The sequence below is a fragment of the Cyprinus carpio genome, chromosome A5, assembly GCF_018340385.1.
Source record: "Cyprinus carpio isolate SPL01 chromosome A5, ASM1834038v1, whole genome shotgun sequence".
NCBI lineage: Eukaryota > Metazoa > Chordata > Actinopteri > Cypriniformes > Cyprinidae > Cyprinus > Cyprinus carpio.
In genome coordinates, this window is record NC_056576.1 from 33,024,311 (window position 1) to 33,037,467 (window position 13,157).

Consider the following 13,157-nt stretch of genomic DNA (forward strand, 5'->3'; position numbering starts at 1 on the left):
TATATATAGAAAAAGTCAGTGAAAATGTGCGATGTGATATTGGTTTGAGGCCAGCAGATGGCGCTAATGATGGGTTTATGTTTTTGGAATGTTATTTTATTCTTCTCCGTTTATCTAGTTTCCATTTCCAAGGCTTTCACTGCACAACATTCACATCATGATCACACAAACGCAAGGCAACACATTTTATTCGAAAGGCCTAAATGGCATTAAGGTACAGCATATAAATACTGGCGATTCCAGAGACAGTCATTACATAATAACATTATAGCATTCTGTCCTTTACAAACAATACATTCATGATGTTTTCTCCAGGAAATACCTCACTTTGCCTCGCTTTAACGAACTTCAGAGTAACTTACAAAGCTAAAAGAATACAAAAAGTCTCTCAGTTGAATATAAGTTAGTGCTATCGTGTTAGGGCTTTTCCATACCGAAACCTGAAGCGGATGTTTCTTTCTGAATACACACAGTAGCTAGCTGTTTTTAGCATCATTAGTCATTCAGTACTTTATGCTCTATACTGAATATGGTAGATTACATTCCCTGCATATACAAGTTTTTATTTCAATAAATAAATAAATAACAATACAAAGATTTGCAAGGCATGAGACCCAGATAACTACAGGAGTCGTATCCAGTATGCACATACTGTACGAGCTCTCGGCACCAAACAAGGCTGTGTATACCAACAGTGATTAGACGTATTTGGGGAAAAAAAACTAAGCCCAAATCCCGTTCGTACTGCTCTTTATGAAATGGTTATTTATCCATGATTGTGTCCAGGATCTGCTATTACAAATCCTGGTGGCAAAGCAATATATTTCATCATAAACGCAAATAACGGCTACTCCTTTTACAAACAACCTCCAAAAGGAATTGTTCTGTCACTGCTCCAGGTGTGTGTTAACAGTGTGTGTGTGTGTGTGTGTGTGTGAGTGCACTTGGATGGGTGGAATGCACAAATTCCGAGTATGGGACACCACACGTCACGTCCTATAATTTTCCTTTCCTATTCACTCACCCTCATGTTGCTCCAAGCCTGTATGTTATGATTTTTTTAGTGGAACACTTAAAGGAATAGTTCACCCAAAAAAGAATATTTGCTGAAAATGCACTCCGAGATACAGATGTAGATGAGTTTGTTTCTTCATTTGAACAGATTTGGAGAAATTTAGCATTACTTCAGTTGCTCACCAATGGATCCTCTGCATTGAATGGGTGCCGGCAGAATGAGAGTCCAAACAGTTGATTAAAAATGTCACAGTAATCCACAAGACTCCAGTCCATCAAATATCGTTTTGTAACTTCAAATCGTTGCTTCCAGGAAAAATATGCATCCTTTATCCATAATGTTGGTATCTCCAGTGAAAAACTGTCTCGTCTGAATTAGGAGAGAAATTTGCAGTATATAGTCCAAAACAGTTCTAAACAAATAAATAAATGTTATTATTATTAATTATGGACTGGTATTTTGGCTAGAAGCCATTGTTTTTAAGTAATAAACTTCTTTGGTTTCTTGCAAACACAGCTTTTCACTGGACTGGAGTCGTGTTGATTAATGTTTTGTTTTTATCAGCTGTTTGAACTCTCATTCTGATGGCACCCATTCACTGCAGAGGATCCACTGGTGAGCATGTGATGTAATGCTACATTTCTCCAAATCTGTTTTGATGAAGAAATAAACCCATCTACATCTTGGGTGACCTGAAGGTGTGTACATGTTCAGCAGATTGACATTTTTGGATGAACTATTCCTTTAAATGTCAGTTTTTGATAAATCATCACATAGAACAAATCTTCTTTTACATAATTTCTATTTTCGTGTTCCACAAAAAAATCAAAAGTATTTGTTTTTGGACTGACATGAGGTTGAGCACTATTCCTCTAAGTAATAAAGCACTAGCAGATTGATTTACTGCCATGTTTTTCCATCATTAGCACTTCATTCAGAAACAACTGCATCCTACAGTTAACACTCTCTAATACCTGCCAGAACACACAGGCGTCTCCATGCACGAGCCACAGGATCTGCCACAGCTCTGAAGAAAGCTGAATTTAGCATTCAGAAACGTCAGGTTTGTTAAAAAAAGGTCCCTTAATGGTAGAATCTTTCGTACTGAATTAGAAAGTTCATTAGTATTTGACTTTTCCAGGAACTTGAACATTCACTCCGCTATAGTCCACCATGTACATGGGCCATTGCTGAAAAAGAAGAAGAAGAAAAAAAGATTTTTTAATAGTAGTTCAGTTAGTAAAAATCAGCCATTTTAAAGTTCAACATAAAAATTCATTTGAATGGACCCCATTTACTTTCTTAATACATGTTCATGGTCTAATTGTGTAAAAATAATCTCTTTGAAATATTTTGTTTTAACAAAATGTAAGAACTTGTGGTGGCTGTAAAATGACATTTCAGTTGATGTCATCTAGGCTGCCCAAGCAACTGTACTGTACACAATACAATTCAAAAGTTTGGGGTCGGTACGATTATTTATGTTTTTGAAAGAAGTTCTCAAACTGATACTATTATGCTCACAAAGGCTGTTTTTATTTGATCAAATATACATTAAAACAGTAATATAGTAAAATATTACTATTTTATTATTATTTTTTGTTATTACTACTACTATTTTACAATTTAAAATAACCGTTTTCCATTTTAATATATTTTAAAATGTAATTTTTTCCTTTGATGACAAAGTTGAATTTTCAGCAGTCACATAATCCTCCAGAAATCATTCTAATATGCCGATTTTGTGCTCAAGAAATATTTAGTATTATTATCAATATTAAAAACAGCTGTTCTGATTACTATTTTTGGGGAAACTGTGATAGTTTTTTTTCAGGATTACTGATGAATAGAAAGAAAAAAAATCAGCATTTTTGAGATAGAAATCTTTTGCAACATCACAATTTTGTTTAATCTATTTAATGCATCTTTGCTGAATAAAATGATGAATTTCTAACCCCACACTTTTGAACAGTAGTGTAACATTAACGATTACCTAACTGCCTACTTATTAGAGAGTCCAGAGAATTGTTCTGTAGTAGTTTGATCGAGATTAAGCAAAAAACATAGGACTAGTTCGCAAAAGTAATTTTTTAACATATTTGTGAATATTTAATGAACAATTTGATTGACAGCATAAGGCCCAGAGGCAAAGTTGTTCAGAATGAGGAAATCTCTTTTATGATATGAAGATCTAGAGTTTGTGTGAATATATGGACATGTTCTACAATTTGAGGTCATTTACTATAGAAATCATGTGTTTTTGAGGTCTTTTTAACTGTTATATGCTATTGCGCCCCACTCAACATTTTATTCCTCATTAAATCTCGTAAAAAAAAAAAGTCACATTATAAACATATTCTGGGATGAAAAAGCCTTTTATGACGAAGATAAAAAAAAAAAAACACTCATCTATAATATGTTTGCTTACCATGACAGGAATCTGATTGGTTGATAGTGCTGAGTCTGCTCCAGTGGGCATGGATGCTTGACTATTGTCAAGTACTCGTTTACGTTTGCGTCGATTTGTAGACACTTCTTTACCTTCTGCAAAAGAGGATTTACACATTTGCGCTAATTTGCCAAAAGTGAAATAAATTCCAAATGTGAAATAAAACGTTTAAGCAAGCTCTTACCTTTATTACAAGATTGAGAACACAACTCTGTAAAAGGCCTAAACAAAGCCAAAATCAATGAGATCAAACAACACTTACACATATAAAGTACAAGTACTAAACATAGCAAGCATTGCTCATGCAACACAATCACTATAACCATATCTCACACAACACTTACTGTAAAGGGGTTTTGATGTTGATAATAATTTCATCTTGGGCTTGCAGGATCTTTTCCAACCGCACTATGTCATAAGTATTAGGATTCCTGAAGGGAATATCATCCGGAAGTCCGCACACTTCCAGCGAGCCTGGATTTGCACGGATTAATTTGTATGGAACAATGACTGAGCGGTCCAGACCCAAAGCTTCTCCTGAACACCAGACATTCACAAATGAAGCACTAGAGTATTTTATGTTTGCACAAAGGAATAAATCAATTATTAGTAATTAACATACCATATTTTTTATTGAAGAGCTCTTTAACTTGTTCCCTTAATATCACTTTCTCTCCCATCCGGTTGACCTCATCTTCTTCTGTTGGACAGTGATAAGACAAGTTTACTGACAGATTCAACATTAAAGTAACTTTTTATGCTAGCTAAATCAGTCAGTCATAGTAGACAGATTTTACATGGATTCATGTTTAAGGCTAGACTTATCCTGCTTTATTTTTCAAAGAAAATATCTTGGACATTTGCTGTTTTATAATAAACTGTTTTATAATGTTAATATATTTTAAAGTATTACCAGCGATTAAATAAGTGAATTAAACAATTTTATAGTAATGGCTAATTTTCTCATAGTGGAAAAAGCCTGAACATCAAAGAATCCTGAAAAAAAAAAAAAAAATCTCAGGCTTCGTTTACACGACAAATATACGATATATATGATGCGTCTCCGCTGCCGGTTGTAATATTGGTGAAGTAAATCCACACTTTGCTGAAGAAGCGTTAGCAAACTCGTGAGCAGCAACAACAGTACCATGTACTCCGCCAATGTTGTGTATGTTTGTTCGCGCTTGCCTTTAAAATTGACACGTATGCTGCGCATGTCCACATACCTAACAAGTACTAGGCACGCTCATGATGTCAGCATTTTCAAAGATTCCTGTATTGGGTTTTTACACAGAAATGACAACGGTGGCGTTTTCAAAAACTTGCACTTTGAAACCCATTTTCAAAATTATTGTTTTCAGTCCCCAAAATGCCGTTGTCGTGTAAACGAACAGGCAAAATGCATAAAAAGTTTACCATATTTGGCTGAAAACTTTGTTGTGAAAACAGCCCCACAGTGTCAATAAAAATTTTAAGACTGAGCATAAAAGACTTTTAAACAATTAAACACTTAAAAAAATTGTACTTTTGACCTGCTGTTTATTTGCAAATGGAATAATTTGTGGCAAAAAAGTGGCTAAAGGAGCTGTGTAGCCCGTCAAAAACAGAAGTGACACCTCCATTGATCTAGTTTGGTCGCAACACAATGCTCTGCACTTCCAGTGTACACAAGGATACTTGTGCATTAATTGCAATAAATAACTACAACACTAAATCTATCATAATTTATGCCTTATTCTTACCACTTATTGGGGTGAAACCTTTCTTCAATATGGTTATTCTTCGTGGTGCTGGCAAAGTAAAAAGGATTTGATTCATTTATTTCCATGAGCAATTCAGCAAAAATATAGACAATATTTTTTTTTTAAAAAATGCAGTGCTATGAAATGTTCACAGCTTACCTGGCTTGGGAATAAGCCCTTGGAAAGGTCTGAAAAGATAAAAAAGACCTTTGTAATTCTCTGGGATTTCCTAATATAATACACAAATTAATCACTTTTTTTCTTATTTAAAAAGATTTAAAAGTTCGAAAGCTCTTCAAAACCTTGGCGCAGCGCTTCACCTTGTAATGCTGAAAGAGATCTTGTCTGCCACCGCTAATATCCTCTCTAGATTCTGTGAGCCGAAGGTACAGGGTTTTCTGAAGGGGATGCCAGGGGGCAAGCCCTCGATAATCACTGAGCCAGGGTTACTCTTGATCCTCTTGTAAGGCACTTGCACAGGATACTTAATGCCCAGTGCCTCGCCGTATTTCCTGTTGAACAAGTCTTGGACCTGCTCTCGCAGAGTGTTCGCCAAGTCGATACGGGAGAGCTTGGCCTCTAAACTGTCTGCGGGCAGAACAATGTTAGAAAAGCCAACGGTTTAATGATAGCATATCGGGAAAGGTTAGAAGGAATGAAGTTTTGAACGATAACTGGCATCCAAAAGATGGACACGTGGCACATGGATCAACTGAATCACTTCATTTAGTCAGGATGTAATAAAGTCACAAACGTACGGTGTACAACACCTGATAACTTAATCATGGTGTTACCTGAGAATCCTGGTCTTTTGGAGGCAGGTCCCGGGTCATCTGATTGGTCTTTGGAGTCAGTCTCTGCTGAACATTTAATCAAAAGAAGCATTATATTAGATTAGTAAGTGATATTCTGGCTAATACAGAATGACTACACATATAAAATAGACAGTTAAAACAAAACAAAACAAAAACCCTGCAATGGATTGGCCATGCATCCTGCTAACAAAATAAAAAAATAAAAATAAAAGAAAATAAAAAAGAAAGAAAATAAAACAAAATAAAATATTTAAAAATAAATAAATAAATAAATAAATAAATAAATAAAAAAATATAAAAAAAATATAAAACGAAACAAAACAAAATTAAATTAAATTAAATATAAGTTCACCTAAATCAGAGGTCATCTTAGAGACATCTTCGTGATTGACCTGTTCTGTCAATAATTCTGGCCTGACAAAAAGAAAAAAGGCACATTGTTGTTAGTGGTTTCATGCGAGTCTGAACAAATTAGATCATTTTAATGTGTTTTGTACGATTATACCTCTTTATAACAAATGTAATCTGACTACTGGCGGCAAGAATCTTCCGAAGTTTTGCTGCTCCAAAACAGTTCGGCCTTCGAAAAGTCATCCCTTCTGGCAGCCCTGTGACATACAGATCATCTGGATACATCTGGAACTTGGAATACGGCACTTTAGACGGTTCAGACAGACCAAGAGCCTCACCTAGAACAAGAAAGAGAGATGATTTGACTTAATATAACAATTGTATAAATTATACCCAGAAGTATTTGACCGGTTGACTGGCTGCTGTCACGGTTGATTGTAAATCATCGAGTGAGTGAGTAAGTCCATGACTCACTGTACTTGGAGCTGAACAGGCTCTCGACTTGATTTCGCAGCTGAAGGATCATCTCTCCGATGTCTCTGGGGAAAGGGAGGACAATCACACCAACAGCCTACAATATCTAAAGACAAAGCTGAGTGATCTTTCAAAATGGAGTTTTACCTTCAACAGCTCTCTTGAGCCCTTGCGTTGTAGACTTGGGCGTTAAATCTTCTGCAGAGATACAAACAGAGTAACATTAACATGAGTGTAGCACATGGGAAATATTCCTGTGTGTATGATTTGATGATGTAACGCCTACAAGCTTGCAGGAGGTGTTTTGATGATTCAACTCACCTGTGGTTTACTCCAGTGACCATTTGTGTAATGCAAACTTCAACATAACAAATCCAGTGTTATTAATTACGAGTCAAAATGCTTAATCTGTGAGTTAATATGAACGTTTCTAGACCTGACTCGTGTACAAAAATTATTAAAAATTATAACAAAAGTAACCAAATGTTTATAAATAACTATATAAAAACTATATATAAACTATATAAAATTAAATTATTAAAAAAATAAGCAAAAGTGTCATAAAATAATATTTTTATATTATTATTTTATAAAGTACAGATTCAAATATTAAATTATTTCAAAAAAATAGTAAATACACTATTGTTCAAATGTTTGGGTTTGGCAAGATTTAATTTTTATTTTATTTTTTTTTAGAGATATCTTTTGTTCTCAAAGGGTGTGTTTTTTTTTTATAGTATTATTAATGTAGTAACAGCAATATTGTGAAATATTATTACAATTTAAAACATCTGCTTTCTATTTTCATATATTTCAAAATATAATTTATTCCTGGGATGGCAAAGCTGAATTTTCAGCAGCATTACTCCAGTTTAATTTAGTGCTCAAGAAACATTTCTTATTATCATCAATGTTAAAAAACTGTTGTGCTGCTTAATATGTTTGTGGGAACTATGTTAATTTTTTTTACATTTTCTTTGACGAATAAAAAGTTCAAAAGAACAACATTAATTTGAAATAGAAATATTTTGAAACATAATAAATGTTATACATCATTGCTGAAAGTATTTATTTCTTTAGAAAATCTTACTGACCCCAAATGTTTGAACCGTAGTGCACATGTTGTATAAACCACACTTTGTGGCCAATGAATATCCATGACTTTTCTATAGCCTTGCCAGTTATTCATGATAAGTGAATAAGGATTTTTCAAACTCATTTTGATTCAACCTGATTCACTAATGAATCATTCTGACCGAATCAATTCATGGAAAAGAGCCAACTCAAAAAATCTGACTCAAGACTTACTCTAAAAATAACATCACCTAGATTACTAAATATTTTATAGCATAACTAAAAAAGGAAAACAATTTTAAAATTCCATGATATTTCCTTCCTGTTAAATACTGTACATACATCAGAGCAGTTGAGCGTTCATATCAACTCACAGTGTATGTCTAGACAGTAGGGGCGCTAACACTGGGAGTCTATTTAGGGAATTCTATTGGATGTGGGTAAACTAGCACAGCACTGGGAACAGGTTTGACACTGGATCTGACGGGTGAGACTACTGTTTGGGTAAAACTGGGATTGAAGTTGAATGAGAAATGTAAAACTCTTGTCTTACCACATTTTAACCTATGTTATTATCACTGGTTAAAATATATATATATATATTTTTGTATATTAACTGCCGCTGTCCTATTTCGATCTTCACAGAGGTTCGTACTTATGTACAATTCCTTTTGAGAGATTAGGACATGGTTTCTCCACACAATGCAGTGGCTTAATCAGCACTATTAGTAATATTCATGTTGAGCATAAGCTCACTGAAATGTCTTACAAGAATGGACTTGGCAGTTCGTTGGACGGACACGCACATGTACATGTAAAGATTATGAGACTTGTAGGAGGGCAGGTACAGACCGGGCAGAGGGATTTGTAACTGGATGAGAAATTAAAGAGGGGGTTATTTTAGAGGCTTTGATATGTCATATGTTTGGGATTATCTATGTACTACCAGAGGCACGAGATTGAAAAGATGGATGTGGAACTACATTCAGATATAAGGTAAGAAGCTACCTGCTACAGGCTCCTTGGGACGGCAGAGGTCAGGGGTCACCCGCTCGGCCTGAGGCTCACTTAGCTCTTCTGTAGAAGTATTGGACTCTGAGATGTAGAAGATGAGAGAAAGACGAGCAAAGAGAAAGTGAGAAGTTGGATGTACATTTAAAACGAAATGAAATGGCATTCAAACTGCATTAAAATTTGATAATATGATGTATTGATCGGGGTTTCATTTATGCTGATAAAATTGTTTAATACTTTTTAGAATATAATACATTGATTTAATCATCCAAATGAAAAAATTTAAATTAAAATTAAATAAACAGATTTTATCCATCATGGATTGACCGGATGATGAAAAGTGGTCTCTGTTTGACAGTGTTCAGTTACTTGAAAGTAGATGGATTGAAAAGAGATTTGAGAGACGGAAAAAAATACATTTTGATGAAAGATTGTGAAAATAATGTGGACTGCTGAAGCGAGGGATATTTATAACATAAATAGGGTCTTTAAGTAAGGTTGGAAGGTAAAGAGGCAGTAAAAAGTCATATTTGATCAGAATTATGTTTTTCAATATTGTTCATGCAGCACTTGAGCTGAAATTTGCAGTTCATATATATGATATTCTTCCAGTTAAGTTTAAGCAAAATGTCCTGCCTGTCCTCAAAGGCTCAGATCATGGCACAGCAGGGTGGAAAATGAGAGCAAATATTTTTAAAACAGAAGGCAACCATCAGAGACACACTTCCTCTCTGTGAGTAAGTGAAATATGCTAATGCATTCCCATCCAGCAGACCTACAGGGATTTCATGCAGCTTTCAGCTCTTAAATTTCTGCACAGATGATTGTTGTTAACTAACAATAACACCAAAAGAGAACAAAACTTGAGGTACCAGGCTGAAATATTAAAACTCTCAGCGTGAGCTTTACTGTGGGGCTGGGAGACCATACCTGGCACTGTCACCTGGATAATTTCACCATCTGGGGGCTCCGTTTTGATCTTTTTCAAAGGCAGACAGTCCCCAGATGGCCCTGAAAAATAAAGCATATTGGTTTATTTAGATTTTTACACTTAGAATATTTTTTATAATACTTAAACTGCAAGGCAGAAGCCAAAGCTGTATTAAAATGATGAGCGGACAATCTACCTGCTTCACACTCAGCCAAAGGACTGACACAGGAGCTTGTTGATCTGAAACAAAAACAAGATGTCCTTCAGCATTTTGCCCACAAATGCATCTTTACTAGTTATTTCGCCATTATTTTTTTAATTACAAGAAAAAAGGGATGCAGATACATCAGATAAAAAATCAGATACAGGTCAGATGTTTTGCACTGCGACCTCAGTCTGAAAAGTAATATCTAGCGGTCGACCGAGATGAGATTTTTAATGGAAGATGCCAATATTGAGAAATCAAACTGGCCAACTGGCAGATGTGAGGCCAATATAATACATGTAATTACATTAAATGAGAGACATTCAGAAAATTGGTGAAACTAAATTAAAATTTTTTATGCATAAATATTTTTAAAACCTAAATAAAAAAAAACGTAAACAATTGAAGTAATAATTACTGCAGATTTTCCTTTTCTTTTGCTGAAACAGCTACAAACTATATATATATATATAACCTAACAATTAAAATGTAAACAACAGAGGTAACATTTAAATGAACAAGGTTTAGTGCAGCCTTTCTAACATTCATAATTAATAAACAAATTAATATTTATAAATTAATGTCAAAAACAGTATGTGTAATTCCATGTATTTTATGTACAATACATAAATAGTTTACTGAGCAACAGGTTGTTTTAATTATAGTATGGGATAGCTGGTTTATAATAAAGACTTTTGTCTCTGATTTGTTTCGTTTTGCTTGTCTGTTTCATTGTAAAAAATAATACAAGCCTGAAGGCGTATAATTACATGCTTGGTTATCAGCAAACAGCAGCATTTAATAAGCCCAGAACATACCAAAAGGTATACTACATGCAATATTATGCCAATCATGGGCAATCAAATACAGCGGATATTCCCTAATAAACATAGAAAGGAATTCAAACGTATTATTATTACTTAATTGAGTTCTCATGTTGACCCAGCTTTCATTCTGGAGTCTACCAGAAAACAGCGTCTTGTTAAAAAGTACCCAAGAACAATGCGCATATCTGAGGAAGAGCCAGTCATAGGACTTTTGATTGTTTGCGAGGTAAACATGGTTTCATTTTTGTTTGAATTCACTTATATCACATCTGTGTTTCCCACCGGAGCTGCCGCTGGACTGCAGATCTGATGTCTCATTAGTTTGACTAAGACTTTGCTGCATGCCGGAGTGTTTTTGTATGTAACACAACGTAGCTTCAAGTTAGAAAGTTCTTTGGTCGCACGGATAATATGAAAGACAGTCATGACGGTAGCCAATGGAGGGACAGTGAGCTGTAAATATTATGGTGACAACAAAACTTTAGGGCAAACTTGAAAAACTTTGCTCTCTTTCTCTTCATCCTTGTCTTCATCCTCCTTATTGCCTGCACATGAAATCATCTTGCTATTGTTCTTTTGGACATACGGGTCAGTTTGAGGCAGTGAGCAATCCACACTGATTTTGGCCACAAAAAATATGATGTGTACAGCCAAACAAAAAAATAAGATCTGAGCAATAAAGCAGAACTGAGCACTAAGGCTTGCAGTGTGAACGTAGCCAAAGTTATCAGATATGTTTCAGCAGAGTTTCAGCTGAAATTTCTTTCCTACGGCTAAACTTTCAGTGTACGCCTACAGGAAAATAAAAAGACGCAATCTATCTAAGAAAATACAGATATTATGCTTCTGTGGTGACAGGAAAGGTAAACTGGTACCTGCTACTGTGAGTGTTGCTGACCAGCTCTAGAGAAGAGCTCGGGACCCTGAGGCCATCTGGGAATCCGTCTTCAGGGGTGGCACCATCCTGTTTGCCCTCTTCCTTGGCTACTTTACCAGCAGCTTTCAGAAAATGTTAAAATGTGCTTAATGTTGTAACATCTAATTCATTTCAATCAGAAATATTATTAAATAAGACTGAATAAACCTGTCTATATAAGGTTAAATGAAAAAAAAAAAATGTATTAAAGGTCAGGCAAGGTAGAAATAGCTCCTTTGGTAACAACAGGACATTTTCATTTTTTACAGTGCAAAAAAAGTACCGTGTTGTGTAAAAACAATGCTACTACATTATAATAACAGCACTAAGTAAACAGGAGCAAAACAAATACTGGTTAAGGAAATGCTTACCAGTAAAAATTCGTTCGTCAAACATTCTAAGGAAAGAAAAAGAAAATTGTGAGTTCATGTGAGCCATAAGCATATTAAAACATTGAAATGCTTGTCTACGCATGTCTAGTGCCGAGCAGCAGGAGATTTCCTCATTACGCCAAATCAGCGGCTCCACGCTGGCTCATGTATGGCAGTGGTTACCACAACCAGCATGAAGCTCCACTTTGGATGCCTAGTGCCGCTCTGCCAGATGGCAAAGACGACTAGACAATTTTTTTTTTTTTTTTATGAAGCAGATTAAAAACTCTGTATATCCAGTACCAATATCTGGACTCATTTTCAGTGAGCCACACAGTTAATTACATGACAAAAAAATGAAAGGTTATCAGTAATTAAATCTCTGACACTGTCGTTACATGTTGAAACTGAAAGAGCTACAAATCACACTGCTGTTGTTTCTGGTTTAACTCTGACTATGGCTCTATTCATCTTAATTGACACAAAAGGAAATCTCTCTCATCAGGTCAACATTAGTTCTCCAATAAAGCAATGTTTAGATAGAGTTTCAAACCTTTTGACAACAAAGCGGACAGCATGCCTTTCTTCCAGGATCCGTTTGAGTTTAGGCACACCGTAAGTGCAGGGTCTCTTGAAGGGAATCTTGTCTGGAATTCCAATGATCTCTACCGCCTCAGGATCACAGGCAATTTTCCGGTATGGCACAGGAACCATGTGATCCAGGCCTAACGCTTCAGCTGAAATGAACATCAAACAAGTGACAAGTTAAAGCTGAAGTATGTGATACTCTGCGCTACCAGAATAACCAAATGGAATCTAAACCTTTAACCCTATACAGTCTACTGTATTTTTGAGCCAAACATTTCTAAGGCCAACAATCAACAATTATTTTTTTTTTCTAAAGGTTTAATAAATTAATAAATTATTTTAAAAATGTATTGTTTGCACTAGTATTTCATATGCCAAGGTTAAC

At 35.1% G+C, this 13,157-nt stretch overlaps 1 protein-coding gene across 3 annotated transcripts in view; it reads right to left on the minus strand.

Moving 5' to 3' along the window:
- Nucleotides 1-1,171: 1,171 nt before the first annotated feature.
- LOC109087762 (general transcription factor II-I repeat domain-containing protein 1-like) overlaps nucleotides 1,172-13,157 on the minus strand; it is a 28,177-nt gene continuing 16,191 nt past the window's right edge. For 2 of the 3 annotated variants that reach the window (XM_042756940.1, XM_042756939.1), the window contains exons 9-27: nucleotides 12,738-12,921; nucleotides 12,185-12,210; nucleotides 11,773-11,896; nucleotides 10,062-10,105; nucleotides 9,865-9,945; nucleotides 8,929-9,015; nucleotides 6,994-7,044; nucleotides 6,847-6,909; nucleotides 6,527-6,710; nucleotides 6,374-6,435; nucleotides 6,001-6,066; nucleotides 5,527-5,794; nucleotides 5,366-5,394; nucleotides 5,207-5,254; nucleotides 4,087-4,164; nucleotides 3,809-4,001; nucleotides 3,649-3,686; nucleotides 3,444-3,559; nucleotides 1,172-2,205 (exon numbers count right to left, since the gene is read on the minus strand). In XM_042756940.1, coding sequence (XP_042612874.1) covers nucleotides 2,137-2,205; nucleotides 3,444-3,559; nucleotides 3,649-3,686; nucleotides 3,809-4,001; nucleotides 4,087-4,164; nucleotides 5,207-5,254; nucleotides 5,366-5,394; nucleotides 5,527-5,794; nucleotides 6,001-6,066; nucleotides 6,374-6,435; nucleotides 6,527-6,710; nucleotides 6,847-6,909; nucleotides 6,994-7,044; nucleotides 8,929-9,015; nucleotides 9,865-9,945; nucleotides 10,062-10,105; nucleotides 11,773-11,896; nucleotides 12,185-12,210; nucleotides 12,738-12,921 — 1,811 coding nt within the window. In that variant the 3' untranslated portion in view covers nucleotides 1,172-2,136. The remainder of the gene's footprint in view (nucleotides 2,206-3,443; nucleotides 3,560-3,648; nucleotides 3,687-3,808; nucleotides 4,002-4,086; nucleotides 4,165-5,206; nucleotides 5,255-5,365; nucleotides 5,395-5,526; nucleotides 5,795-6,000; nucleotides 6,067-6,373; nucleotides 6,436-6,526; nucleotides 6,711-6,846; nucleotides 6,910-6,993; nucleotides 7,045-8,928; nucleotides 9,016-9,864; nucleotides 9,946-10,061; nucleotides 10,106-11,772; nucleotides 11,897-12,184; nucleotides 12,211-12,737; nucleotides 12,922-13,157) is intronic. The other variant, XM_042756941.1, reaches the window with a different exon arrangement.